Source organism: Amborella trichopoda, chromosome 13 (genome assembly GCF_054954075.1).
Source record: "Amborella trichopoda isolate Santa Cruz 75 chromosome 13, AtrichopodaSantaCruz75HAP2 v2.0, whole genome shotgun sequence".
NCBI classification, from domain to species: domain Eukaryota; kingdom Viridiplantae; phylum Streptophyta; class Magnoliopsida; order Amborellales; family Amborellaceae; genus Amborella; species Amborella trichopoda.
Window position 1 is genome coordinate 5,842,107 of NC_142348.1, and position 24,556 is coordinate 5,866,662.

The 24,556-nt window shown below is 36.4% G+C and overlaps 2 protein-coding genes across 20 annotated transcripts in view; both read left to right on the plus strand.

Annotated features, from left to right (window-relative positions):
- The first annotated feature begins 202 nt into the window (after positions 1–202).
- Positions 203–19,191, plus strand: LOC18428725 (RNA polymerase II C-terminal domain phosphatase-like 4). 18 transcript variants are annotated; one of them, XM_088856504.1, is made up of 10 exons: positions 203–403; positions 488–559; positions 1,305–1,536; positions 7,373–7,449; positions 7,652–7,797; positions 8,607–8,805; positions 9,890–10,179; positions 12,881–13,069; positions 13,383–13,421; positions 18,548–19,191. In XM_088856504.1, exons 3-10 carry the CDS (start codon positions 1,334–1,336, stop codon positions 18,863–18,865), a joined length of 1,461 nt encoding a protein of 486 aa, XP_088712630.1. In that variant the 5' UTR covers positions 203–403; positions 488–559; positions 1,305–1,333; the 3' UTR covers positions 18,866–19,191. The 18 variants fall into 18 exon arrangements, with proteins under 18 accessions (XP_088712630.1, XP_088712629.1, XP_088712638.1 ...); XM_088856503.1 differs by having other exon boundaries at positions 494–559; XM_088856512.1 differs by having other exon boundaries at positions 203–275; positions 7,373–7,511.
- A 3,987-nt stretch (positions 19,192–23,178) lies between these two features.
- The window catches only part of EDA25 (CCAAT-binding factor), a 34,553-nt gene continuing 33,175 nt past the window's right edge, over positions 23,179–24,556 (plus strand). For both annotated transcript variants that reach the window (XM_006838023.4, XM_088856501.1), the window contains exon 1: positions 23,179–24,068. In XM_006838023.4, coding sequence (XP_006838086.1) covers positions 23,354–24,068 — 715 coding nt within the window. In that variant the 5' untranslated portion in view covers positions 23,179–23,353. The remainder of the gene's footprint in view (positions 24,069–24,556) is intronic.

The window sequence follows — 24,556 nt, forward strand, 5'->3', positions numbered from 1 at the left end:
AGGTGTACTCGTAGCTCTACATGATAAGGTTGAATCATTATATAAACTTTTTTTCCTTTTTATAAGGTTGAATCTTTATATAAACTTTTTTTCTTTTTTATTTTAAACTTTGTGCCTATCGAGCGGCACATCTTTCACCCCTATTTTACATCCAATAATGAACAAATCCATATATAAAAAAGTACACGGGCACTTATACCATGCTCAACGCATGCAAACCGTGTGATCCTTTCCCGCTCTCCTGACGGACAGCAACGAGCCTACTGATAGAAGCAGTAAGTCCTGTTCCTCTCTCCCATTTCTCTCACAGTTTCTCTCTCTAGGTTTCCCTCTCTCTGCAATTGCTCTCTAGCTTTCTCTCTCTACAAATCGCTGTCCTGCAATCCTTACATCTTACTGGACGGTGAGGTTTCGTGCGGGCATGCTATGCTGTTTCAATAGTAGACAAGCATGCTTTGTTTCACCTTACAATTGTTTTAATCTAAAGTTTCAGGATTGAAAAGTGAATTTGCGTGCCCTAAAAATTGAAGTTTTTGTTCCTGAATATCGCTTGATCGCGGTAAATCTTTTTCTATATCTCTTTTTCTTTTTTAATGCAACTAGGGTTAGGTATTTGTTCTTTCTCCCCTTTTTTTCTGTTATTATTATTTTTCTTTGGTTCTCCAATTGAATGCTAGACGCTAATTTTGCTGGTTAATAGTTTTTTGGTCTGTTTCTCAGTTTTTTTCGGTTTTTGTAAATTTTTTGATTTGAAGTTTTGAACTCCATGGCTTTACATATAGATGCCCTGATTTGACAGTACATTAAAACCCGTGTTATGAGCTCTTTCCATTGAGTTTGAAAATGAAGATATTTGCTGCCTATAATAAAATGGAGAAGGAAATGCGCTTAAGATTGATTATTTCTTTTTGAGAGGTAGTATGCTAAGCATATAGCTGCAATCTTGGAAAAACTTAAGACATAAATTGAAAATTAATTTTCTTGCAGTGACATTAACAGTTAAAATTTCCTCATTTTGTTGTTTTCAGTAGTTTATCAGAGGACTATATTGTACCTTAGTAATTGATTGATAATTTTTCGACGTAAAAGATGATTGCTTATCAGCTAAAATTCCTTTATCTTAAGTCACTTTAGATTGGCAATTTGAAAGTATAATCAATCAAATATTGATTGTTTATCACATGTAAAGTGTAAGTATTATATGATTTGGAGAATAATTACTCATTAGTTACATAATATCGGAGAACAATATTAGCGAGTAATTAGTTGGGTGAAATTGAATATTTGCTGCATTTATGGTGCAGTATGCGATAGTGTTGGGGTTTTTTCGGCCATGAGTTTGGCAGCTGAGTCTCCTGTTCACTCATCAAGTAGTGATGATTTTGCCTCATTGCTTGAGACTGATTTGCTATCAAATTCTTCTGGTGAATCACCTGAGAGAGATGAAGATATTTTGGATGAGATTACTTCAGAATCTGTCTCTGAGAGATCAGCGGTTTGGGATAGTACGGACTATGAGGAAATTGAACTAGAGAGGTATTTTTGTGAGTTTCTTTCATATTCTCCTGGACTTTTTTGGGTAGGTAAAAATTTCCTTATTTTTGAGTCCCATTTATGGGGGACTTCATCTTGTTTATTTATGTGGTTTTGTTCCATATCCATGAATGAGGGCATTGGTTGTTTTGGTGTTTGTTCATTTGCAAATGCATTGCGATTTCGAAAAAAATCGAGGTGATGAATATTGTAGTGCTCTGTTAAAACCTACTATACTTTGTGCTTTTATTCCTTTTCCTTGAAAGACAAAAGGGGTTGCTTTGATGTTTATTGATGCAAAAGGAGTTCGGAAAATTAAATCCGGCCTTCTTTCGATCTTAAAGAAGCAAAAATTTAACAATAATGGAGGAATAATATGGCTGTAAATCAAACCATGGGAAGAAGAAACTCTATTTCTTCATTCATAAAAAATCTCTATAAAATATCGAAGTCTCCCTCAATAGGGCGTCCCCTTTCCTTTTTATACAAGCAATGAAAAATAAAACAAAATAAAATTGAAAAGATATACATCTTTCTATCCCACTACAAAACTTTTAAGAAATATTTTCCCTCCTTTCTACATTTCGTACTACTTATGTACTCAATCTCTAACTCTCCTATTTTCTCTCTCCTCAATCCACTTTTTTAGAATCCCTCTCCCAACACCACGTCTCTCTCTCTCTCTACGATTCATTTAGTTGCCCATCCATACAATAGAGGAATGTGGCATCACGTGGCTTCCCCTCATACTACGTTTCCTAAACCGACTAACTTCCCCACAAATAAAGCACTCTAAATCTAAGCTTATCCCAACTATTAAGGAAAGGATCACGTTTACCCAAAAATAACATAAAACTTCTTAACTACCCAAGACAATTAATAAAACTCCTTTGAATCCCTTCACTCAATAAAAGATAGAAAAAACTTACCCATATCCTTAAAAATCAAAGTTTAAAATAAAAAATGTGTCAATCAGTTTAATTCTTGCAAGCCTCGATGCTATTTGCATCATACTTCTTGGGTTGGAAGAAAAACTCGTCTCGAGTTTTGCTGCGACATCATCGACTTCCCTTAGCTGATGGTGAAGTCCAACATCTCCACGCAAATGTTCAGGCATGAGATTGAACACTCTAAAGAATGAAGAAGTTCTCCATCCACCTAGCCAATTCCTGGACAAACACCCAAACACATTCAAATATGGGCGCACGGAATATGCTCTTTGACTAATTCTATCTGCCAATTGATTCCCTATGAAAGAAACATCTTTATTCCAACCAGCTTTCTTCATCTGAGGCTTCTTCTTTGTTTGTAACTCTTGTGATAACCATGCCTTGAGTTGTATTTTTATCAATTTGCTTAGAAGGTTGCAACTCCTATTGTAGATTTGACATGAGCCTCGTCATTTCATTGTATCCCATTCCCATGAGGCAAACATTACTATCAAGGCATGCAACTTCTAAGGTAGTTGACATGGTTTTGCTAAAGCCTGTGTAGCCAACTATCACATCAATTGTCTTAGCAAGCTTGTTAAGGGGTGAATTCCCTTGTGGAATTTCTAGAATAGATTTTCCCTGCAACGATACCATAAAAATCACATGACCATCTTTGGTTTTCACAATTATTAAACCCATGTTTTGTGGAGAATAATAACAGGGAGAAACTGTGTGAGTTTCTATAGTCCCCCCTTGAAAGTTAGCATCAATAACTTCCATGCATTCTCCAACCATACAACTGGCATGTGCACAAATATTTTGCAGTTTAGCACCAAAGGCTTTAAGCACACATCCAATAAACCCTTCCCATTCACATCGCAACCAAAATGTAGATGCTTAAAATTCATACGATTGTGCCTAAGCTGACAATCCTCCCCAAGGGAAAATTTTAACACATCAAGAGAAAATTTCAAAACATGCGTGGCACATGGAGATGTTATCTCCACAGTAGCAAGATCATTGTCTCTTGCAATAATTTTCTCAATCTCTACATAAGCACTTTTCATGTTATTTCCCATGGACATGAAGACTTTGATTGCAAAACCAGTCCCTTCACTTGTAGGGGCCATATAAGATTTGTTCAGTTCCAACAAAGCTGACAAAGAGATGACTCATATCTTCTTGTGCACGCATAATAACATCATTCACTCTTTTAATAAAACTCTCAAACAATTTGATAACTTCTTTCATGAGCCAAATGCCATCAGATGGTTTTCGTACTTGACTAGGAGGTTTTTTTTCTTGGTAATTAACATCAAATCTAATTCTAGTGCATTGACTAAACATCAACATACTCCCACTGCAAATTGTCATCCCCACATCTCTTGAAAATCCCAAATCAACAACAGTAATCAGCAGATGCCACACAAAATGATGTTGTTGAAACCATACTTCAAAGATTTCACACCAATTATGAAATGGTTCCAATAAACGACCAAACCATCCAAATTTATCATAACCATTCCACACATCATGGTTAGGCTTTTTCAGAACAGACAACTAATCACAATTCACCATGTTCGTACCAACATTCTCATCACCTCTACTAGACAACTCCAATGCGCACACATAAATTTTACCACCGGCACCAACATTACCCACATCATCCACTACAATCTGGATATCATCAACCTTTTCCGTAATAAGTTGCTGAATAGAGAATCGAGCCACACCCTCCTCTTTAAAGTGGAGTCTCATCACTTATTGGCAACGAAGATAGTTCATGTCTGATAAAAAACCACTATCTTGGTTTTCTCATCCAATCCCAAATCCCATTTTATTGTAGTCAGGTTGCTCTTTCATATTCACACGGAAGGAATCATTTGAAAATTGAACATTGTCTTTAACAGAAATAATGTTAAAAGTTAACATTTCCTTCTGATCAGTACAATGCAAAATTTCTTCATTATCAGACTTAGAATCCTCCATATTTTCATCAATAAAAGTACTGGGCATATCCCTAATTATCTCTTTTTTTTCATCAAATTGATCTACAATTACATCTACTCTTTTCTCATTAGATTTAGGACACTTTGTGTCTTTCAAAGCATCAACCTCTCTAGTGGAAAACATAGGATTTTCATTTACCATGAAATCACATACCTTTCTTTGTTTATTTGTGTGATGCTCAGGTTTTGTCGTAGGGACAACAACTCCCCGAGTTGGAGCGTTGGTTTCCTAACTTGGGATGATCCGGATTTGGGGGTCGATCTAGATGTAGGAAAATTCTTTTTTTGCCAATGACATTGACATTGGCTTTGGCGTTGTCGGTTACCCAACTTTTCTCTGCATTCATGCTCCCGTCGATGCCGTCATGCATCGAACCCATAAGTGTGATCAAGCATTACACCAGGCCGTTCCCACTCAGACTCGTGCTTTGATCTACGTCGATCTCCACTAGAACTCGCTCAATATGGATCTAACATCGTAGATCTCATCTTGTTTGATGTGCGTTGTTGCAATCTTTCTTTTTGCAACAACTTTTCAACCATCTCTGTCAAGTTGTCGATATTCTTGTGTATTTGGTCATGCTAGGCATTCATATGGTTGCGACCTCCACGACCATCCGTTGAAGTCACTAACCCTTTTCAAACCATGCTCTGATACCAAATGATGCGAAAGGAGCCCGGGAAATTAAATCCAGCCTTCTTACGATCTTAAAGAAGTTAATATAGCTGTAAATCAAGCCATCGGAAGAAAAAACTCTATTTCTTCATTCATAAAAAATCTCTACAAAATATCCAAGTCTCCCTCAATGGGGCGTCCCCCTTCCTTTTTGTACAAGCAATGAAAAGTAAAATAAATTAAAAGAACAAGCCCGTCAGTCAAGGCGCGTTTCCGTAGATCTAGACTAAACGAGTTGAAAAGATGTACATCGTTCTATCCCACTACAAAACTTTTAAGAAATATTTCCCTTCCTTTCTAAATTTCGTACCACCTATGTACTCAATCTCTAACTCTCCTATTTTCTCTCTCCTTAGATCCACTTTTCTAGGATCCCTCTCCCAACACCACATCTCTCTCTCTCTCTCTCTACTATTCACTGGTTGCCCATCCAACAATAGAGGAATGTGGCATCACTTGACTTCCCCTCATATTACCTTTCCTAAACTGACTAACTTTCCCACAAATAAAGCACTCTACATAAATCTAAGCTTATCCCAATTATTAAGGAAAGGATCACGTTCACCCAAAAATAACATAAAACTTCCTAACTACCCAAGACAATTAATAAAACTCTTTTTAACCCCTTCATTCAATAAAAGATAAAAAACCTACCCATATCCCTAAAATCAAAGTTTAAAAAAAAAAAAAAAAGTGTGTCAATCAGTTTAATTCTTGCAAGCCTCGATGCAATTTGCATCATTTATGCACTTGATTATGCAGTATGAATTTTGAGTAAGATTGTGATGCTGAATGTTATACCCCTGAGATAAAACGTACTACTGCAGTGTTCTATTTGTAGCTGCAGTTTTGTTACTTGAATAGTCCATCTTTTCCTGGTAAGCTGATTATTCCATTGTTTGACTCTTGAACTTACTGGTTTTTACGTTCATACTCAGATCATACATTTATTCAATGAGTTGAACTGATACTAATGATATTGCTATAGTTACCTACTGGTTGACAAAGAAAGCCCTTATAGTAACTCTCCCAAGAATGAGTAGGTGACAACCAATTTTCTTGACAGCAATTTATGTGAAATAGGAATTCAAGCATATACTTCGTGGCCCAAGGCTAAGAGTTCTCTAGAACTATGTTCTTCAGAAAATAATATAGGCATTAATATGTAGGTAGGACAAAACCTGGATGGTAGAATATTGAAGCAAGTCATAAGGAGTTAGGCCATAAGCACATTAGTTTACAGAAATGAGTGCAGAATGGGTGGTGCACTATTGAAGTTGGCAAAAACGTTGCAAGAAAATTTGTTTTTTTGTTTCCATTGCAACAAACAAGAGTTGGATCTGGGAATATAAAAACAAATTACTCTTCTTATGATAATAGATTGCAATAACCAAATGGCCATGTATATCGTTTCAAATCCAGTTCTCTATCGAGAATGACCATTGAGGTGAAATTCCTTTACACTATGAAGAAAGTGCCTTATAAATATAGTCAAAAGCAATGTAAAATATGAAGACTCTTCGTAAAAATAAATGTGAAGATTAATTTGCTGAACTGCTCACAGAGGCACTTGAAAGGAATGGTTGCAATGCAAGTCATTTTGGGTGAACTGTACATAATTGACATCTGTGCATTAAACTGAGGGGTATTTCAAGGGTTTGTAGATATGGTATATTATGTCGTAGTAATCTTTATATGCCATCCCTCTTGTTAGAAAGACATTTCTGTCCAGTTTTAAATTGTACCCTTACATAAGTGATAGATCTATCCTATTAAGGTTCAATTTGGCTATATTCTTTCTAATGTAATAGAAACCTGCTGGCTGTACTGGAATTGCCTCATCATGTCTTCCTGTATGATGCATACTTTGCGAAAACAAGGATAGAAATTTAAAGGCATTTGTTCAAATTATGTGCCTGTAGAAATGGATCTATTGGTGAATGGGTCAATTGTTTTCTTGGACTACTTGCTGGTAATGGGTTGATATTTTTCAAACTTATCCATTGTGTAGGGTTTCTATGTCATTCACTTATTCTTTTTATGTCTACTAACTTTGAATCTCTATTGCAAATATGGGGTATTCTAAGTTGATTGAGTGCTTAGATGCATTCCTTCAACATGGACTATGATGATGGGCATCATGACAGATTCATAGAATCCATAATTATCTTATCACCACTATTATCTCTTTGGGGATATTGACTTTGTATATAAAACTGCAGAATAAAAAGGCCAAAAATATGTGAAGATGAAGAAATAAAGGAATCGCAGTCATCAAATGCCAACCAGGGTGAATTAGGTGCTCCAATCTAACCCAAGAGGCAATTCATTGCTTAGGGTTTCTGCTGACAGATGGACTATGTAAACTATTTATTGCCTAGTAACTTATCTATTTATACTATTGGTAGATGTTGGAGATGGCGTCCAACTTGACATGCTTCTGTCTTTTTTCTTTTTGATAGTTTGACAAATAGCCATACTCAATGCCATACTTTTCACAGATAATTTCAAGGAATCTACTAGTGAGAAAGTTTGCCCTCCTCATCCAGGATTTTATAAAGACATGTGTATTCGGTGTGGTGAACAAAAGGATGATGAAACTGTGGCTAGAAAGGAAACTGCGGTTGCATTCAATTACATACATAAGGTATTCTTTGTTAGACAAGGGCAGATTTGGGACTTCTATTTTCCTAGTTGTATGTTGTCTTTGTAGAGGAATTCTGCCTGACATTGCCATTGAGTTCAATGAGGGTATATGTCCTATTAATTTATTAAATTTTATTAGATAATTCCATTTCTTATGGAAATATATTTTTCTTTTAAAAGGTTGACTGTCCATTAATTTAGTATCATTATACAGTCACAAAAAGGGCACCCCACCATTAGGGTAATACTAAGTAAACTAGGCAACCCACAGGTCAGGTGGTCAAGTACTACAAGAAAACTAACAAACCAAACAAGGTGGAGTCCTCATGTCCGGAAAAAAACGAGGGGAGGGATCCCCATGAGTTTAGCACTCAAAAGAGGCTATCTCCTTGTGTTGCCACTAGCAGTGTTCTCGGCCAGGGTGTCAATAGCTGCATTGGCCTCGTTAAAAATGTGGTTGTGCCCTGACCTCCATGGGCACTGGGTTATCATAGAAGCCCACAAAATTGCATTTTGGGAATTCCCTACCTTTTCGAGGAGGGAGCCATAAGAAGGGTCAAATCTCTCAAGTCCTTAGAGCAGAGTGATGGTTTCAGCGAGGCAGCAAGGCCAATGTAGCGTGAGACGAAGAGTAGGGTATGAGGAACAAGTTTTGGACCCTTCAAGCCCTTCATACATATTGGATATCAAAACCATACCAAATAAATAAGTAAAGTTTTTTTTGACATGGAAATATGTAAAGTTATGTTTTGAACTATTTGTTTGTAATATATTCTTTCAATTCATATGGAAACTTGTCCTCGATTGCAGGATCTAAAACTTGGTGCTGAGGAAGTTGCACGCTTACGGGCAACTGATTTAAAAAACCTTTATCGTAGACGGAAACTTTACCTAGTTTTGGATTTGGATCATACTTTACTCAATTCAACTCGGCTTGTGGATGTCTCACCTGAGGAAGAAGCCTATCTCAATGCAACATATTTGAATAAAGAAACAAGCTCATCTAATGGTATGACATAATTTTTGTTCCCTGTTTTCTGTTTCTAAATTGTTGGTTGTGGGTGTTAATATCTGGAAAGAATGATTATGGTTGGAATATATTTCTTGTGAACTATTTTGGATGCCTAAGGTTTATGCTTGAGTTTATTGGCTTACTATTGCCATATGAACTTTGATTCATGTTTAAAATATATTGGCCGGAAAAGGCTTTGACGATGATGATGATGATTGGCCTGTTTCATATTTTGGTTTTAAAGTGTTAAAAAAGAGACTCCTGCTCTATTTAATTCGTTTGGCTCACTACAAGTTAAAGCATGAGTGAATTTAATGTACTGTTTTGAATCGGTTAAACATGAGAGTGTACTACACCTAATGCCGTTCAAGTAATTTTGTGGTTCCACCTGCAAATATTCTAGTTCCACAGAATTGCTTAGCACATGAACAAGTAGGCCGAATCGAATCGGTTGAACATGAGAGTGTGCTACACCTAACACTATTCAATTAATTTAGTGGTTCCACATGCAAATATTCTAGTTCCACAGAAATGTTTAGCACATGAACAAGTGGGCCGCATCAGCATGCAAATCTGTTAGGCATAAACAAGAATGTTGCTTCAAAGCTCCAAACAGTTACTTAGGTGACCAATATGCTTAGGCTTGCAAAGTATCATCCTCCAATGTGCCCATTGCCTCTTGTGAACTTGTCATAGTTTATGTAGTTTTCAAATAATGAAATGCCTTTATACATTAATGAAACATTTGTTAACTATCAGAAAAAAAAGAATAGCATTTTGTCATTTCTGTTCATTAAATGTTGTATGACAATGTTAGCTGCCTAGTTCAGTGTAACACAACCTATTACTTAATGAATCGGAAACACAAGCTTTGTAACTGGGAACATGTTTTTTTGCAGGCTGAAGATTATACATACTAATGCTCAACTCCTTTTCAACTTTATTTCCTATCAATAGTAGAAAACATTTTTACCATGCTTCATTCCTTTATTTGTGGATAAGTCACTTCCGTACCTAATATGTTGCAATGAGAAATACTGATCTTTGCATGGCTTTCTACCTGCTGTCTTTCCAATTTTAGGTGATACTAGTGGCACTCTATTCAAATTGGAGCCCTTGCACATGCTCACAAAGCTGCGGCCGTTTGTCCGTACGTTTTTGAAGGAAGCAAATACTATGTTTGAGATGTATGTCTATACCATGGGAGAGCGTGCATATGCCTTGGAAATGGCCAAACTTCTTGATCCTAGTGGAGTGTACTTTGGTTCTAGAGTTATTTCACAGGGTGACAGTACTGTGAGGCATCAAAAGGGCCTTGATGTTGTATTGGGATCAGAATGTGCTGTAGTGATTCTTGACGACACAGAACATGTAAGTGCAATTGTCACTAAAGCTTGTACAATATAAGTTTGTTTAAGTGTAATAATCTCTAAAGGTTGTGCAATTTATGATTTGTTCTCATTTTTCAATGAAATGCTTGATATCTTCCGTTTATTACTTGTTTGGCATTGCTATACTTTCCCATCGAAGCATATGAACTCTTCCTGTTCCATCTACATTGGGGAATTTGTACAAAGTTTCTTAGTCAACAAATCCATTTAGAGTGTTGTTTTCATCATTTAGAGAACATTATTCTCTTTGTGGACATTTAAAAGCTTCAAACATGTATAAATGTTCTTTTACACATGTAACCCTGGTCAAAAAAAAAAAAAAAAGTATAACTGTTCTCCAGCTAAGCATATTAATCCCTAGTTGAATTCATTTGGAGCATTCTTCTCCCTTATGTAGTGCTCATAAGAGCTTGCTAATTTCATTTATGTATGATGTTGTATTATAAATGGATGCCTCTATGTTATGTTACAGACGGCACTGGTTAAAGCACCAAAATAATGTGGGAATCATGGGCCTTGAGGGGATTTTAGATCGTGTCAGAGCCATAGTTGTTAGGACTGGGAGAGGCAGTGGGGGATCATGAAAGGCTAGAAGATCGCTATGGTTGGATTGTCATCGGTACAATGCATATGTGACGGATCCCAAATGTTAGGGGTCTGGATCCCTACCTCGATCCTAACCATTGGGAGATCCTGCTTCTAACCTTAAAAAGAGTATATGTAGTTTGGGATTATATGTACTCTTTAAACTAGGGATATCTTTATTTATAGCCTTCAAGCAATGCAAATAGTTGCATTACTAGCTGACTACAGATAAAAAAGATCATCAGTTTGGTTGTTATTTTGGTCTCTATAGTGGGAATCGAGACATGTACTAGTCAGAATCGAGTCCCAAAATTCAAAAATCGATATCCCTTGAGATCACTTTTCCCGAGCACCGGAGCTAGATTAGGGAGCGGGATCGCCATGTAGGTTGGGAGATTCTGGCAACTATGGTCAAAGCTATATCTACAAGGAAAACCTTTTTTATCTAGAACCTATCAATTTAGAAAACCCATGCAGAAGCCTATCCACAAAAGGATATTTGAATTTATATTTTGTTTTGAATGGCTTGACATGGCCTATTTATTTTGTTGTGTTGCCCATTACAGCTTTGCAAGAAAATGTACTTGCAACTTCCCTAAGCATCAAATGAATAACTATTTATATACTTGTATATTAGTTTCAATTGTCTTACGTTGATCTAAAATATAATGTTATGGCATAGTTGTTTGTCCTGAATGTGACAATTATTCTATGTATGACAGACACTTGTTATAGACTTCAATTGACTTTGTAATGCACTTTCAGTGATCATCCTGTATCATTCATTTTCTACGATACACTATAAGAATCTTCCAGCAAGTGTACATTTCCTTGCACTTTAGACTGGAGAGGCTCCTTTATCCAATTGGATTGATGGCAGGTGATGTGATTGCCCTCTAATCATAATACAAGGAGACCAAATATGTAGGTTTTTTTCACTTTAATGATAAGCAACCATTATCCAAAGTAAAAAGGCACAAATACAGGCATTGCTTGAAGGTTTGGTCTGATTTGTCTTGACTAGTCCAGATCGAGATATGCTCTTGCCAATTAGAAGCACACTTTAAGTTCTGCTATGCAGAGAATGGAGAAAGTCACCCGACCTTTTCCCTGTTTTATTTTTATGGCATATATATGTTGCTCTTTTACCTAATATTTATAGCATCAGTTGTGTAGGAATGTTTTGTACATGAACATATTCAAGAACTAAAAAAACGGTGAAGTTACATGCATGATACATCTTGTTTATGTATATTATACTTTTGAGCTCTATACACGTTGCATAGAAACATTTAGTGCATACTGTTAAAAAAAAAGTTATTGTAGAATTCAAAATGAATACATTCGGGAAAACTTAGGTGTGGCTCCAATAGGCAATAAGATGAGAGAAAATAGATTTAGCTGGGCTGGGCATGTGCAGCGCAGACCTAGTACAACACTTGTTTGGAGATGTGAGTTGGTTCAAGTAGAAGGCTAAAAAAAGGCAAGGGTTAGGCCTAAAAGGACATGGTTGGAAGCAGTGAGAAAAATATATCGGGATTTATGGTCTCACTAAGGGTATGGCCCCTGATAGAGCAGATTGACAAATCAGGATTCGTGTAGCCGACCTCAAATAGTTGGGAAAAGGCTGTGATGATGATGATGATGATAATATCTTTTGATGCTTCTAATCAACTAAGAAAGAAAAAATTTACAATTTTCGCACGTATATTTTGGTGGAAATTGACTGGAAATCTGCTAACCCTCCCTCCCCCATCTCTTTTTCTTCTCTTTTTTCTTCTTCTTCCCCCCACCAAAAATAAAATAAAAATAAAAATAAAAGTTTAGGTTTCTTACTTTTATTTGACTCCAAACAGTTAGGATAAGGCTCAGATGATGATGATGAAGGTTTCTTACTTTTGTATGGCTGATGAAACATGCCTTGTCTACAAATATTTGCTTAGGAATGGATTTATTATGTAATCATTTCAAAATTTGTATTTTGAAAGATTGGGTGAAAAGGAGTACATATTCACTTGAATTCGAGATGAATACTTCAGTTCTGAAACTTGGCAATGACACATGATTTGTTCTCTGAGACAAATGACATATTGTAGGTGTGGCACAAGCATAAAGAAAACCTGGTTTTGATGGAGAGATACCATTTTTTCTCTTCTAGTTGTCGACAGTTTAACGTTCATTACAAGTCCTTGTCTGAATTGAAGAGAGATGAAAGCGAATCAGATGGCATGCTAGCCAGTATTCTTAACGTTCTCAAGCATATACACCAGATGTTCTATTACCAGGTTTGCTGCTCCATAGAAGTTTCTTGTGTTCTTTTACTAGTTAGAGGAAAGTATATTGTCTTCTTTTGGCGAAGGGATGTTGTCAATAATTCTTTGGGGTCATCACTATTCAATGATATGATGGATGGCGATGAATAAAAAGTTGGAACCACCAGAATGGCACCTGTTCAAGCATGTGCCTTAATCTTTTCCAGGTGGTCCCGTGAGATTTGAACTTTCTGGAGCACTCGCATGTAGTCATGTTCTCCAAGCACTGTTTTAACATTTTCCCTAATATTGATCTATTGCTTTCTGTTCTTTTTAATACTTTCAGGAGGTTGAAACTGATTTCAACGGAAGTGATGTAAGAAAGGTACCCACTCCTGTTACCCCTTGATGGTTAAAGTTGTTAATTTTTATTTTCATATAAAGCAGATTGTTTTAAAGAATACTTTTTTAGGGAGCAAAATATAAAGAAAAAGTTTGCTAGCACTGTAGACTTCCCATTTCATAGGAATGCAATTCTCACTATGCTCCATTTCTGACAAATTTGCATCTGACAAATTTGCACAAGGAAAAAGGGCATCTCTGCCCAATTTGGCCAATTAGTATGTAGTGGTAACTTGTCGCCATTGCCACAAACTTTAGTAGAGATGGACTTTTGACTGAAAGCCAAATGGAAAATTAAGTGAAGCTTGAAATAAGCTTCAATTAACTTTTTGCCATTGCCACAAACTTTGGAAGAGATGGACTTTTGACTGAAAGCCAAAATGGAAAATTAAGTGGCCCTTGAAATAAGCTTCAATACGTCACCATTCTCTGAGAACTAAAGTGCACAGTCAGCAGCTTCAAAAAAAAAAAATGTCAAGCCTAGAGGCAGAAGCTACTAGAATTCGTGAAGGGAAATGATGGGTTCAGAGTCTCTCTGGTGTTCCTCTCTAGATGGGATCCCAAACAAAGCCCTTCATTCCATCAAATGGAGTGTGGATCCTTTCAATGGAGATCCCCCTTCACATTTGGATGGTTAAGGTGTTCTGTGAGGCTGCAAAAGTTTGTGGAAAGTTCTGTAGAATTTACTGGAAAACAAATGCAGGAGAGAGTATGCGATGGTTAAATTCCTGATTGGGAAGAAGGCGGATATGTAAATACCTCATGAAGTTAATTTGGTCGCATATAACCTGGAGATCAAGCTTAAGATTTGGGAGGAGAGGCGAAAAGCCTCTAAGCCATTGACCTAGGAGGGAAGAACAAACTCCAAGCTCCCACAAACTCGCCAAGAGGTCCAGATTGATGGCAGCGAAGTGGATGGTGGTGTCCAATGTTATCAGATGTGGGATGCAGACTTGATGCGGTTAAGGGTCCCATGTGGGATGGTGATTGACGTGGCCCTGGCAGGCTTATCACATACTGTGTGGTCAATAAATTTAAAAACTTAGAAAAAGACACAAAATATAATAACGCATAGAAAGACACAAATGTATGATGGTGGAAATTTCAGTTTAGTACTTCTCTTTAATATATTTGATGCTTGAGTCACTTGATAGCATTTTTCTTTAATATATTAGATGCTTGAGTCACTTGATAGTTTGATAGTCGGGCAAGAGTAAAAGAGTTTGTTGTGTTACTTGTAAAATAAAGCAATCCATTTCATCCTAATAATAACAACAATTAACAATTCAATAACAATAGTTAACAATTTAACATAACATATAAAGACCAAAAATTCTTCAAAATGACCACAACTTCAGATCCCAGCCTGAACATAAACCCAAAGAACAAAGTTCGTTAACATATAAACATAAAATTAAGTACACTCAAGGTCAATGAGTCAATTTGACCACTCTCAACTCTCAAATCTGAATTAGATAAGTCATGTGTTAATCATCACATGCATCTACCAATCCAAACTCAAGGCTAGAGGGTTGTCATCATCAGTATCATCGCTCTCCTCCGCATACACTTTTCCTGCTCTGTATTCTTTGAGTCAACCTCCTCGATCTTTGGAACCGATGCCGATGTGGATCAATTCTTCTCAATTTATGATCTAATGCTAGGCCTTACTTCTTCTCCAGCCCTCGTAGCGTGCTCAAAATCCAACCAAGTAAGGTCCTCACCCTCGAACACCCGCCCATATTGTGGTTCTACTGTCCACTCGCTTGTGCCCGCAGGTTCTAGAAAATTGAAAACTAAGCATATAAAGAGACATTCTGAGTGCGCTCTAAACACTCGCAACCAGATGAGCTACATATGTGGCTCAACACTCAAAAAGCTGGACGACGGAGATTTAGTGTCTTGCTCCCATATTATGCCCCCAATTCAGCTGCATATTACAATTATAAAAATGTAAATAAGTAACTTTAAAGTCAACAATGTTTTAGTGAAATTCAAACTTCAGAATTCAAAGTTTGCATTTTTTTTTGGTTACCTAGCTGTGTGGTGTCTTTTTCCTAAATCGCGATATTATGTCCAAAGTTCTTGGATGGACACTTGAACTTGACCAGCACATGGCTTTGGACCTCATCTGGAATAGAAGAATTAGGGACCAATCTCTCGAGTCCATCTAGAAGTTAGAATCCTCCATTTATTATATGATGCAATTCAATGAAAGGCTATTTATAATGAAGAGATGGATTCAAAAAGTACCCAGTTGCATGGAGGTATCTCATCTCCTATCTACAATCTCAATTATGGGATTGTATTTGGTCTCATCATTCTTTAAATTTGCCCTAATCATGGCCTCATTTATGTAGACCATTGCGGGCTTTGCATCTCCATTCACCAACTGAAGAACTTCCACTGAAGGGTTGTTAGTAGCATTGGGTCCAAAGGGACGTGTTAAGAACAATTTTCTTGGTTTTCTCTCATCTTGATCCCTTGACCATGTTGAAGTGAACATGCTCCATAAGCCATCTTTTTTTTTACATAGGCTTTGAAGAGTGAGAAATATCGTGGCAAATCTAGGCTCTCACGGTCTCTTGTTTTTGTAGACCATCTCATTATGCTTAGGACTAGGGTATGGCTATAGATCAAACAAATGACAAACTTCGCTTTTGGGATTGCCCCCTTAATTGTAGATGTCTTTGCCATGTCCTCAAGCACAATCAATGTACAAAAACTCGGCTGCCCAACTGCCTAGGCAGCCTGTTTCTCAAACTGCCTAGGCGTGGCCTAGGCGGAGGGGTCCAGGTGGGTCTTGGCACCCGCCTAGTGCCACCTCCTTATTTTTTTTTTGTTTATTTAGTGAGAGAGAATTAGGTCTAGGGAATGAGAGATTTTTAATTGTTTGTACTTCTATTCATTTATTTTAGAGAGAAAAAGTATCATTTTTTTTTTGAAGTATCATTTTTCAATAAAAGTATCCTTTCTTTAATTTTTGTTCATTAAAAAAGTAAAGTACCTGGCACAGTTCTTAAAAAGTAAAGTATCCTTTTATTTTTATTTAGTAAAATACCCTTCTTTAATTTTTAGAAGAGAGAGAGTGTACGTTTCTTAAAAAAACACACATGTGGCACATTTACACAATAACACATGCACATAGTCATGATATTAATATTACTTTGTTACAAAACTGCATATTGCTTGGCATTAAAATTAATTTTTTATACAAATTGAAACCATAAAAGAGAGAGAATGCTCCTAGGGATGCCAAGTATTTGGGCGCCCTCCGACTGCCTAGGTGGTTTGAGCCCCTGGCTGCATAGGCGGCCTCCTCTACCTTCTTGAGCATTGAGTACAATCAAGACAGTGAGCTTCATAAGGAATCCAAAACATATGCTTCCTCTTTAAAGTCAAGAGTTTCCCTAGTGCAAAGTAATTGGCATCATTGTCAATAATAATCTGTACTACATTCTTTTCCCTAACAAAATCTACAATATCATCCATCAAGCCACACAAGTAAGTTGCACCTTGTGACTTATCTAAATTATCAATGGATTTAAACAAAAAAGTACCTAAAGGACAATCCATCATCATCCGACCCTTATCCAAACTATTTAGGATTGGCCAAATGAATTTTGTTATGCCACTTTACTCTATCAAGAGCCCTACCTTCAGTCAGATCCTAAGTCACCATATCTTTTTTTACTACTTTCATCCATGTTTTTTTGGGCCTTCCTTTTGCCTTTTTAGCGCCTTCCACTTGAACCAAATTTTCCCTCTTAACCGGCTAGATCTATGTTGCACATGGCCAGCCCACTTAAGTCTACTTTTTTCTCATTTTATCACCTATTGAAGCCACACCTAATTTGCCTCGGATGTATTCATTCCGAATCTTATCCTTTTTTGTGTTGCCACTCAACCATGTTAATATCCTTATCTCAACTACACTTATCCTATGGTGTTGTTTATTGACTGCCCAATATTATGTCACATAAAGCATAGCTGGTCTTACAGCTGTCTTATAAAACTTCGCTTTCGGTTTCATTGGTGTACGGCGATCACATGAAACTCCGAATGCCTATCTATAGTTGTGCACCCAGCTTTGCTTCTGTGCGCAACAATTAGCAAAAAAATTAATCTATGCCTGAGAGTCTTCATCAAATTATCGATTACACATGGTGGTCACCCCATACTTCTCCCACGTTTCTTTTTGAGAACTCAAAATTTTATTTGCATCCTTGAATTCAAGTGGCCACAGGCAATCATTGAGGGTCATTCCGGCAATTTCATTGATTGAGCCAGTGGGAAGGATTCCTACGTCATGCTTGTTCAAGGAGATTCAGGCCTTTGCAAAAAGTATTAGAACATATGGAGGGAAGCTAATTCAGACCTTGATGCCTTGGGTAGTGAAGGTCTCTCCACGACGAGCTGACAATCTTTTGACTACTGATCATGATTACCGTAGCCATTTAGGAAGGGTATTTTGTTTGTAGAATCTGTCATGTAGGGACTCAATTTTGCATGTGACATGAGAAGACACTTTTATACCAATTTTTTAAGCAAGGAAAAAATGGTTAACTAATAAAGAAAACTGTGAAGCTAGTAGTTAAATTAAATTGTTACGTTTTACCAAGGGTATTTTGTTTGTAGAATCTGTCATGTAGGGACTCAATTTTGTATGTGACATGAGAAGACACTTTTATACCAATTTTTTAAGCAACGGAAAAATGGTTAACTAATAAAGAAAACTGTGAAGCTAGTAGTTAAATTAGATTGTTACTTTTTACCATTTTGAGTCTGAAATATGGTGGATGTATACCTAATCTGATTGACTGTGGAGACCCATTAAATGAAAAGATGGATAATGATGGAGTGTGGGGTGCACCAGAACATGACATGTACTTTGGTCTTCCTTAATCTGACGAAAATATCCGTCATTTCATTGATCATTGATAACTGCCATGTACTTTGTTCTTAAATCCATCAGATAATGGTACACTTTCCCAAAATCACTGATTTTTTTTCCGATGGTTGTACTAAATTTTGGCTACAAATTTTAGATAAAATGATCTCTTCTTAAAAAATAAGCTTCTTCTATTATGTAACCCCGATTCCTTTCAGGTGTTGAAAACCATTCAGTCAGAGGTTCTCAAGGGATGCAGGCTGGTGTTCAGTCGAATTTTCCCAACCAATTACCCGGTTGAGAACCAAACATTATGGAGGATAGCAGAACAACTTGGAGCATCATGCTCCAAAGAGCTCGATGAAGCAGTAACTCATGTGGTTTCGCTCGATTTAGGGACTGAGAAGGCTCGTTGGGCTATACAGCGAAAGAAGCATTTGGTCAATCCAGGATGGCTAGAAGCTACCAATTATTTTTGGAAACGCCAACCTGAAGACCAATTCCCAATTCCATCAAAGAATGGAGGAGGATCTTAATTCATGTTTTTTTCTTTAATAATTTTTTTTGGGATGAAATGTGATTGACCCATGTTACACAATCTTTTTGTAAACTGATTGTGCCTTAGTAAGGGTAATGTAGGAATTTTGAAGAGGTATGGTTTATGTGGGAATGTGTAACCCTTTTGGGGTTTTCTTGGGTTTCATAAATTTTGTTTGCTGGGGGGATGTGGTGCTTTGAGATGATGGGAATGTGTAAGCATGAGGGGGTAATGGAAACAAAAGTGGGGATGTTGGATCACATCAGTTTGTAAGGGCAAAAGTATTGCTTGATGATGCATACACCCGCACATTAGGATGTGAAATTGTTCTCCTCCTCTCTCTCTCTCTGTATGTGTGTGCGCGCTTGCGCATGTGCGTGAACATGCACATTTGGATACCTTAGAATCTCTATTTCAATTGCATATGCACTGGAGATAGGTTAAAGTGAAGAGGTAGGAAGCGGGAGACAACTTTTGGGGACATATAGCATGTATAATTAGATGCTATTTTGGAATGAAAGTTACTGAAATATTACCAATTTTCAGAAACTACAAATTTAATTTCCTGGTTGTAGCTTATAGTCTCATTTTCTCCCACTTTACTATTTTGGATATAATGTTACTGAAATTTTACCATTTTTCAGAAATTACAAATTTAATTTCCTGGTTGTAGCTTATAGTCTCATGCTCTCCCACTTTACTAATTTGGATATAATCTAAATATTTGGGGCTATCATAGCTTTTGGGCATTCTTATTAGAAAGGGATGGCAAAGTTAGGTCCATTGTAGCTTATGGGCATTCTTTACTGGACCCCAGTGTCTTGTTTCAATATGGATACCTACTCTTCATTGCAAAGAATTTGAGGATTGTATATTTCTAGGATTGTTTATTATAAGACAAGGAGATCACAATCACTATTAACAATTGGATGTGAAATCAAAATCATTGAAGTGTGTTACAGCAATCGAGAAATGTTGTTTGGACTTTATACCCATTAATGCATTCCTACAGACTCAATTTCACATCTAATGGTCTATAGTAATCGTGATCTCTTGGTATTAAAAATAAATAGTCATATAATACATTTCTATTAAGTTGTTTGTTGATTCCAAGAATTTGGTCATAAAACTTTGAATTACTCATTGTTAGGCATGTAGTATTCTAAGATTGTTTCATTTGGCTGAATTACCTATTAAAAAAAAGGGATAAGTTTATATAGAGCTGAGGCTCTAAACACACAAATTAGAGCCTACCTCAAAAATTTTACTAGAAGAGGTTGTTTTGATGCCCCAATATTGTCAAATTGATCATCTCGACATCAAGATGCATGGACATGAGAAAAAAATAGATTTCAAGTTTTGGAAATACTGTAATTTGTAACGCATTTTTGAGCAGTCAATTTTCAAAATGTTCAAGTTTTCATAGATCTGTTAATCTACATTATTTTTTAGGCTTTAAACTTTATAAATAAATATAAAAATATATTTTAAGGCTATCACAAAGATTTCCAGTATTAAAACCACATTTCTCGACACTATTTTAAGGTAGGTTTTAATTTGATTGTTTAGAGCCTAGGCTTTATACAAATTGCACCCTAAAAAAAGGCTACGCGGTGTTCCATTCATTTTAAGAGTCAAACTAAGTTATTTTCCTTCAATTTTTTTTTTTTTTGATGAAAGTCAGCAAATATTATTTAGATTTTAAAAAAAAATTACATGGTTAGAGACTAAAATCTATGTGAAAAACATACCATTTCTTGCTAAACTATCGGCGAAATCATTACCTTCCCCATAAACATGGACAAATGAGGGAGAAAAAGAATTGGACATATCCAAAATCTATAGCAAAACCGATCGCAATTCTCATGATACTTTCTTTTCCCCTTTACACCAATTGATAACATTGAGGGAGTCACCTTCAATAATGCAAGTCGATTCCAAAAAATCGGCACCAAGAAAATTTAGACCATGAAGAAGAGACATAAACTCAGCATGGTTAGCGGTTTTCTCTCCCAAAGGCTCAGCATAAGAAAACAAAACCTGTCCTTTCCAATCCCTCAGAACTCCTAGCTGGACTTAGATTGCCAAGCGAACTCTCATCAAAATTTAGTTTCAAACTGCCTATTGGTAGAGCAATCCATCTCCCTTTCGCCCTACACTTCTTGTAACCCATTTAAAAAAGACTGTATAAATTTGTTCTAACATCCACTTCCAAAATATCTCTCTCACCTTTGTGATATACAAATACATCCGAAGCTGATACTTAAAATTTAGACTTCTCCAAGATCATTTACATAGTAAAGCCTGATTAACCAGCTTAATTTTCCTAATCCCCATATCACCTTCCCCTTTTGGTGTATACACCCTATCCCATCTAAAAAGATGGAATTTTTTTGAGTCCCCTAAAGAACCCTAAAAAAAGTTCATGATGAGCATCTCAATCTTTCTGGCCATCGAAAAGGGAATATGCAAAATAGACATTTTATAAATGGGGAGATTAGATAAACAAGCTATGCAAAATAGACATTTGATAAATAGAGAGATTAGATAAACAAGCTTTAATCAAAGTAATCACCCTCCCTCCCCTCCTCCCCACCTCCCCCCCCTTCCCAAGATATTCAGGGGGGGAGGGGGACTTTTGGGGGTGGAATCAGGCCAAGATGCATTGATCTGGGTTTTACTATACCCGAATTCCTTGTTGAGAGTTTGGCCCTATCAATACACAGTCGCCGATTTCACAGTCGCCGATTTCACAAACAGGATCTCTAATAAATGGTGTATTGGAGGGCATGTGTGCATTTTTTCCTTCAATTGACAACTTTCATTGTGCCCCCCAAAATTTAACAAAAGAATACCCCTAAATGTGTAAGTGTTTAGATATTCCTTTCCAACTTACTATTTGGATATTAGTGAATAAATCTCTGATGCATGTGAGCAAGCCATTTTATGAAATTATGAGGAATTTTTTGAAATGATCCAATATATATGAGTACAAAAACATTTGTATATTTTATATGTATACATATGTATATACATCTACATATATACATATACATATATACATATAAAATGTGTAAAATCATCTTCGTATATTTTTTATTATAAACCCAGGTCCATTTCAAGTATGGATCTAACTTTGGCCTAGTCAGGTCGGTTTAGACCCGAACCGACCCATTCCTACCCCGACTTTGAAGGTCTACCCTATCACCTAAATTGTAGTGTTTACCATAAGGGAAGTATGAGGGACTAAAAGGCGGGTACTTTTGCATCTCATGCATTTCTCATAGGACCCAGTTTCTAAGCGGCCAAGCCTGCATATATAGAAATGCGTCTATTAATAAATCTATTTTTGGGGGATTTTTAGATTTAATTTTTAAGGATATGTAATCTCTAATATGGAGATCATGAATATGAAAAAATAAATAAATTTTAAAAACTATGAAAAATAACTCTAGAAAGCAAACATTTAGACCGTTAGTTTTCAATGTGTTTAGATGGAGCACTTAATTGTATCCATCTTTAAGATAGATGCTTTACACTTTTTTTTACTGCATATGTAGTCATGCGGTCCAGCCTGCATGAAACAATTTTCCTTTCTCATAAGAGATAAAGAGAATAAACACTGTAGCCTTTAGGAGCTTTCAATTTATCGGTGCTGACCCAAAACTTGACTATAGTCCTACCTAAAACAGAAGAAATCTAAATGAGGTCTTATCCAAATGCAATCCCCTTCCAAAATCCATATTAGAGACGGTTTTAGGATTTGAAATACATCCTAAGCCACTTTAGATGAATTTTTATTTTAGATGTAGATATGACTTTCAATGAGGTAACACGAAAGATGATGAATAATTCAAAAATAAGATTTAAACAATAAGTAGTCTATGAGTCGGGGGACCCAATTGTACATTTGTGTCCGCCGAGGTATCAAACATCCATAACAAAGATGTATGTAATACTGCAGTCCCTTCAAGAAGAATAAAATCTAACCATTCAAAAATTATCTCCAAAAAATTATTTGTTAGCTTTCATTTTTTGTTTTTTTTAATGATCTCCATGTTCGAAAATATATATATCTAAAAAATTAGATCCAAATTTCATATAAAGCATAGAATAAAGAAGTGGGGTAAAAAATTAGATCCAAATTCCATAAAAAACATAACATAAAAAAGTGGGCTACATATACGAGTCGTAGGACCCATAGAGCCCTCGTCCTTTATATAGGTTAATGATCTGCAGCAAACAAAAATACACTTACTCGGTCGTTCCAAACACACCGTAAAGTTTTAAACCGACGTGAATTGCACAGTTGTACCAGTCTTCTTCTCACTGGAACCCAAAACCCTAATCAGTATCTATAGCTGAAGAAAACGTTCCATAAGATAGGGACACTCAGATTTTAGAGAGAGAGAGTACGCGAATGGTTCCAAAGCTGGATTTCGTTGTTAAAATCCACACCAAAAACCTCTGATTTCTTCTCTGTAACATGGCCATCTCCAAACTTTTAACCTCTGAACCCAAACCCAAAAAAACTCGAAAAGGAGAAGATATCGATCAGCTTCGATCAGAGGTGACTGAGTTCGCTTCAAAACTTGGTCTTGGGTCTGCAATTTCCTCTGGTTTCGATGATTCAGACTTTCGGAAAACTGGTCCCATAAAGCCCTCTGGTTCTTCGCCCCCTTCAAAATCCACAAAAAAGAATGAAATTAGGGCCTCAAACTCTGAGGAGAAGAGGAGCTCGACTGCCTCAAACTCTAACCAGAAAGCCAACTTTTCAAAGAAGGATAAAAAACCAAACGGAATTAGGGCTTTTGGAGAGAAATCAAACCGAAACAATGAGACCGTCATTAGTAGAGAAGCTATGCCTCCAATTAAGAATAAGCTTCCTTTGATGAAACCCAGCTCCTTATCGGGGCAATGGTATGTGGATGCTTCAAAATTGGAGTCGAAAATTGTCAAAGAAGGTGTAGGCATTGGTACAAAGCCTTCTGATGAATTGGTTAAAGAGAAATGGGAGGTTGGAGGTAGATTAATGGGCCAATATGTTGCTGAGTATGAACAAGCTTCTCAAAAGAGTGGAGATATGAGAATGGTAGCAACTGCTCAAAGGTCAGGTACAGGGGCTGATAAAGTGGCAGCTTTCACTGTGTTGATTCAGGATAACCCAATTGCCAATATGAGAGCTGTCGATTCCCTTTTAGGTACATTTGAATACAAAAGTATTTGGTTATTCATTCAATTTGATTTTGGGTAACGATTATTGGATTTTATAGTTGATGTGCAAATTGTTGAATTTATGTTTTTGTATAATTTTTATTTTGTTTTTATCGTTTATGGATGATTGGTACTTAATTTTAAAATTTGGGTATTATTTGTTTATTTTTGGGTTTTGGGTGTTTTCGTTTTTCACTAATTGATTGAGTTTTGTTTTATGACTTTGTATAAATGAATTGATTTGGAACTTCAGATGAGTAGCTTGATATAACACCCTGTTTTTGTTTGATGTTGTCTCTGTCTTTGAAAATGTAGCGTGTCACATATATTAAATCATGTTGTTACAAGTCTGGTTATCTTTTATTTTTGAATTATTGGGGGGCTTTATGTTTGTATCAGGCTCTGGATGAACCCAACTGCCAAACATGCCTTAGGTTTTTTAGGAAAATAAGGGGATTATGGATTGTTATGGAGT